Here is a 5,621-nt window from a genome sequence, read left to right as displayed (position 1 = left end):
GCCGCGGCGCCGGGGGCAGCGGCCCGGGCGGCGGCGGCTCGTTGGCGGGGTCGGCGTCGGGAGGCGGCGGCTTCTTTTTGGGGAGTATAGTCATGGCTGCACCGCCGAGTACCCCCCAACAAACCCGGCGCGAGGCACGCCGGGAGAGAACCCGGATGAGGGGGCTAGTGTAGTGCGCTAGGCACGACGGGAACGGCGAAACCCGGATAAAGGGATCGCGGCACCGGTTCGAGAACCCTCGGCGGCGGCGGCGCGCGGGTCACGCCGGGAGGAGAACCCGGATGTAAAGTCCAAGATGAAGGCAGTGCGGCGAGTTTGTCGTAACCTTCTCTCCAAGTCCAGCAAATTTATTGCTACGCTTGTTCCGGCCTTCTGCTTCAAAGGAAACAGAACCAAAACAAGCACCTCTTCGCTCCGCCCCCTCGCAGGTTCTTGCACTACCGGGTGGGGCCCCGGGGCGCTGCGCACGCGCGCCAGGGCACAGCCCCGCCCCTTGCTCGGAAGTACGTGGGCAAAATCGCCGCCGCAGCCACAACAATTGCGAACACCAACCAATTGAGCAGCTGCGTGGGTCCTCGACGACGCCCACGGGCCAATCACAGGCGAGTGCTCGCCCTCCGGTGCCCTCCGTCTCAAATTTCAGTCAAAGTCGACACCCTGGTTCTCAGCTTTTCTCCCCGTCGGTCCCGTCTTGCTCTTCACTTTTCTCCCCGAAGCTCTGACTCGCTGTCGTCGGTACTGCGGACGGACAGCGTGGCCTGTCCCACGTACGACAGGAAAAACACCTCCCCTCCAGGCTTCCAACTTGAACGCTGTCAGCAGGAATGACTGGAAAACATCAACACTCCCAGAGCATAGCATTCCCCTCTAGCGTCACTTCCGGTCCCACCCACCTACAAATATCCTTCCGGGGGAGGCGGACACCGCTTCACCCCGGCAACAGCCTGAGTTCTGCGGTGATTGGTTAAAAGACGCCGTCACTCGCGTCATACCGACCAACCTTGGGACAGACAAGCACCGTGGGGACAGTGGTTGTTTGGGAAACAGACACGCCTTCTCTGGCACCACAGCACTCTCGCCCTCGCGTTGACCTCCCCGGCCCTATGGCTAGTGCGCAGGCGCGGCCCAGCCTTTCCCCCCCGCCCCCCGCCCCCAAATCGAGACGGGGGTCTCACTCTGTTGCCCAGGCTGGAATGCGGTGGCGTGATCATAGCTCACTGCAAACTCCAACTCCCAGGTTCAAGCGATCCTCCCGCCTCAGTCTCCCGAATAGCTGGAACCGCAAGCGCGCATCACTACGCCCGGCTAATTTTTTTTCACTTTTTTGTAGGGACGAAGTCTCGCTATGTTGCCCAGGCTGATCTCCAGCTCCTGGGCTCAAGCGATCCTCCCGCCTCGGCTTCGCAGAGTGCTGGGATTACAGGCGTGAGTCACCGCGCCTGGCCAAGCCCAGCCTTTTTCTAAAACTGAGTTTGCTTGGGTTGATCGAGGTTTATGAATCAGCTCTGTCACCAGTCAGCGTCTCGAAATGGGGTTGGCAGAATCCCTGCTATTGAGTAGCTGGAGAGCTACACGCTAATCCTAGCTCTGCCCTTCCTGTCTGATTGATCTTTGTCAGTCATTTAACTCCCACCCCGTCCTCAATTTTTTTTGTTGTTGTTGTTTACTTTTTTATAGAATGCTTCACGTATTTGCGTGTCATCCTTTCGCATAGTGCCATGCTAATCTTCTCTGTATCGTTCTAAGTTTAGTATATGTGGTGCGAAGTGAGCACCCATCCTCAATTTCTATTCTATAAATTGGCAATGATAATTCCAATCTGAGGATCAGAGATTAATGCTTCTGAAGGGCCTGGTGTTGTGCCCAGCACATAGGAAGTGTTCAATAAAGTAGTCTGCATGGTGGTGCAGTGGAAGGATCCCAGGCTTTGGAGCCAGAAAGACCTCAGTTCCAGGCACAGATGGACCATTACCAACTGTATGATCTTGAGCAAGTCATTGTGTTGCTTTTGAGATTACCCATGTGTAAAACGAGAATGATAATGCCTGCCCAGACTACCTCAGGGAATGGTTATGGGGTTCAGATGAGCTGATGAACCAAGAAGGTATTTGGAGTTCACTTCCAGTCTTAGGAGACAAGCCATACAACAGGTTGACTGAAAGAGACCATGGGAAAGCTGTTTTGAGTATAGCCTTGCCTCCCTTCAGATACTAACCCTAGTGAAGTTCTTCCCTGAAAGGTGTAAGTAATAAATGGGTTCTAAGTAGTGTTTTCTGCTCATGAGACTTAATGGGAGGAGGGGACTTTCACATTGACCAGGACTGTTGTGTTCATGGCTCTGTGCCAAATGCACATTATCACATTGAATCTTCTCATGATCATCTCACTCCAGCCCCATATATTTCACTCACTACACATCTAAACCTGAACTCAAGATAGTAATCATGGCTACCCTTCACCAAGTACTTACTATGTACCTAGCACTGAGTGCTAACAGCTTTGATGTTACCTTTACCAGGGAATAGCACTCCCATCCAGCCGTTGTCCAAGCCAGAACCTGGAGTCAACCTTGACTGCTCCCTCTTCCTCAACTCCCACATGCCTGTCAATCCCAAGTCCTGCCAATTCTACCTCCCAAATCTCTAGACTCTCCAATTCTACTGCCACTACTCTAGTCCAAGCCACTGTCCCCTACCACCTAAACTATTATAAAAGCCTCCTCCCTACTTTTCTTCCTTCCAGGACTGTTTCTCTATATCTGCTCTCCACAGCCAGAATGATCATTCTGAAACACAAACTTCATCATGACTTTTCTGTTTAAAAGCCTTTAGAAGTCCCCACTATCTTTAGGATGAAGTTCAAAATTCACGTCATAACGTCAAAGCTTTTTGTTATCTGGCCTACCTCTCCATCCTTCCTCTCCTCACAGCCCCACACTCTCCTCCCCAGCTGGACTGAAATACTGTCAGTTCCCCAAAGGCCTGAGTTCACTCTCTAACCTCCAGGTCATTGCACATGCTGTTCCCTCTGCCCAGAACATTGCATCCTTTCCTTTGCTGCCTGGCTAACTCCAACTCATTCCTTGTGTGTTGGCCAGGTTAAGTTCTCCTGCCATCTGCATGCTTCTATAACCCATGGATCTTAGTTCTGCCACACCATGTTGTAATTACTTGTCTGCCTTCCATGCTCAACTATACATCAGAGACAATGTCTACTTTGCCCACCTTTGTATCCCTAGGGCTGGCACATAATGGAAGTTAATAAATATTTGGTGACTAAATTAATTATCCCTATTTCACAGACTAGCAACCTGAGGCAAGAGAAGGTAAATGATTCTCTCACCCAGGGACTGGAACCCAGATCAACCTGAATCGATGGTCTGTCTGCTCAGTGCTCTACAGAACTCAGCCACACACTACCCTAGTGTAGCCAGTAACCCAGAAGAGAGAATGTAGGGGGCGTCCACAAGGAAAGGAAATTCACCAAACCAAGTGATGCTTTTATTAGGGTTAAATTCAGAGTTGTTTGCTGTCAGGAAGCCTGGGTTTAAGTCTCCTCTAACTATGTGTTTCTCTGGGTCTCAGTTTCCCCATCTGTGAATCAGGAAGCTGGCGCGGATGATATCCAAGGAGGAATGTCTCAGGACCCCCTGGCCTGCCTCACTGGCTGTAGATGGACTCCTCAAACCACGTTCTTTCATTTCTCCTGGATCCCCATCTTCCAGAATACATCACCAACCATCCATCTCCCATACCTTGACCCATACCAGCCCTTCTCCTAGCCAAAAGGGATTGAAATCAGAGTGTTTTCAACCCCAAGCCCAACCCAGCCCCAAATCCACAGAGCCAGGAGATACTCAGTCCTCATCTCTCCTCTCAGGTTTTATTGACTGATGGAAACTACATCTTTGTCAGTCGCCAGCTCCATGGGGACAGTGCTGGGGACAGGGAACCTGAGATGATGCCAGATTTCAGCCTGAGAGCAGAGTTCTGGAAGGTGACCCAAGAGGGAGAAGAAAGGAATATGGGAAAAGGAATTGTAGGGGAGGAGGAGGAGAAGTTCCTCCTGTCTCCTGTAACTCCCAAAGTTCAGAAACATCCCAGGCCTGAGCCCCTGATGCTTCTGGACCCTTGCCCAAGAACATGGAATCAACCCATGATCTCCAAATACAGCCCAGCTCTTGCTGGTTGCCAGGCTCTTATCTCGGCCAGTCCAGACTCCAGCCCAACCCAGGAAGGAGGCAAACCAGAGGAGAAGAGAGGAGGAGGAGTAGTTAGAGGTGGCCCCTCTGATTAGGGCAGATGTAAATGCTGCAGCAAACTGGTCAGAGGCTTTGCATAATGACACGGCAGCAGCTGCTATTGCTAGAGTTTGCTGGGGGCCTGGCAGAGGACAGGGTTGCGGGGTCCCATTTCCAGCAGCCAGGAAAGGGGATGGTAGAATTTGTGCTATCTGAGTGTGTGTTGGGAGAGGCAGCCTGACCCCTCAGGCAAGGCCTGGGGATGGCAGGTCACTGCAGAGGCCACAGCCCATGAAGCCTGTGTTTGCATTCCAAGCTTCAGAATCTGGGAGTTGTTGGGCCAGATGGAGGGTGAGGACCTCGTGTAGAGGCCAGATCAGAGGTGAGGGATCTCTTCTCTGAACCTCCAAAGCTCCATATCCCAGCCAGAGGGAGGAGGAAATCTCAACTCTCCTTCTTAGGCCAGACCTCAGATATCAGATCAAAGCTTTACCTTCAACTGAGAGCCCAAGGGGAGGAGCATGCAGGAGTCCAGCTGGGAGAGTGGGGCCAGTCCCAGTGTGCTGGGGCAAGGAGGCCAGGGGCCCGTGGAAGCCCAGTGCTTCAGCTCCCACCAGGAAGAATGTCTGGGGTAGGGGGAAGTTTCCCATTTCCTGGCTACTTCCCCACTATGTAGACCATTTCATGAAACTCCATTGCATAGTTCTCAGTAGGGGGGCAGAAGGGGTGTCCAAGCCTGCCTCTCTCTGCCTCCCAAAAATATGGCTTTGGAAAGGATTTCCCAAAAATGAAGAGGACCTTCTGAATGGGCAGGTCTACCCCTCACAGGGAAGAGATCTTGACGGTCTCAGGGAAGAGGCAAGGGGTACCCAGGCTGGAGTTCCTGAGGGTGCTGCCGGCCCTGCTGCCACCACCAGGGGAGGAAGGTTGACTCTCATCTGGGGTGTTGGCAGGAGGGGTAGGGATACTGATAATGGCAGCCACGAAGTCCCGGCTGTCGCAGTTCAGGTCAAGGCTGTCATGGGGCTTGGCATTGAGGCTGGAGCGGCTGTGGAGAAGATGGAAGGCTCTTAAAAAGTTATCTTAGGCCGGGTGCGGTGGCTCATGCCTGTAATCCCTGCACTTTGGGAAGCCGAGGCAGGTGGATCACCTGAGGTCAGGAGTTCAAGACCAGCCTGACCAACGTGGTGAAACCTGGTCTCTACTAAATACAAAAAATTAGCCGGGCATGGTGGCGCATGCCTGTAATCACAGCTACTTGGGAGGCTGAGGCAGGAGAATTGCTTGAACCCAGGAGGTGGAGGTTGCAGTGAGCTGAGATTGCACCACTGCACTTCAACCTGGGTGACGGAATGAGACTCCATCTCAAAATAAATAAATA

At 52.6% G+C, this 5,621-nt stretch overlaps 2 protein-coding genes across 4 annotated transcripts in view; both read right to left on the bottom strand.

The window, feature by feature from the left end:
* The window catches only part of OTUD5 (OTU deubiquitinase 5), a 39,899-nt gene extending 39,015 nt beyond the window's left edge, over nucleotides 1-884 (bottom strand). Inside the window, exon 1 of one of the 2 annotated variants that reach the window (XM_017888373.1) lies at nucleotides 553-884. Coding sequence is in view for 1 of the 2 variants with exons in the window: in XM_017888377.1 (XP_017743866.1) it covers nucleotides 24-94 (71 nt within the window). In the remaining variant the exon portion in view is untranslated. Of the gene's footprint in view, nucleotides 1-23; nucleotides 95-552 lie in introns of those variants that run through there. The other variant, XM_017888377.1, reaches the window with a different exon arrangement.
* A 2,594-nt stretch (nucleotides 885-3,478) lies between these two features.
* The window catches only part of KCND1 (potassium voltage-gated channel subfamily D member 1), an 11,504-nt gene continuing 9,361 nt past the window's right edge, over nucleotides 3,479-5,621 (bottom strand). For both annotated transcript variants that reach the window (XM_017888390.1, XM_017888392.1), the window contains exon 7: nucleotides 3,479-5,288. In XM_017888390.1, the coding sequence (XP_017743879.1) occupies nucleotides 5,063-5,288 (226 nt within the window). In that variant the 3' untranslated portion in view covers nucleotides 3,479-5,062. The remainder of the gene's footprint in view (nucleotides 5,289-5,621) is intronic.

Source organism: Rhinopithecus bieti, unplaced genomic scaffold (genome assembly GCF_001698545.2).
Source record: "Rhinopithecus bieti isolate Rb0 unplaced genomic scaffold, ASM169854v2 scaffold_18349, whole genome shotgun sequence".
Classification (NCBI taxonomy): domain Eukaryota; kingdom Metazoa; phylum Chordata; class Mammalia; order Primates; family Cercopithecidae; genus Rhinopithecus; species Rhinopithecus bieti.
Note: the sequence above shows the minus strand (reverse complement) of the source record. Positions and strands in the feature narration are given on the sequence as shown.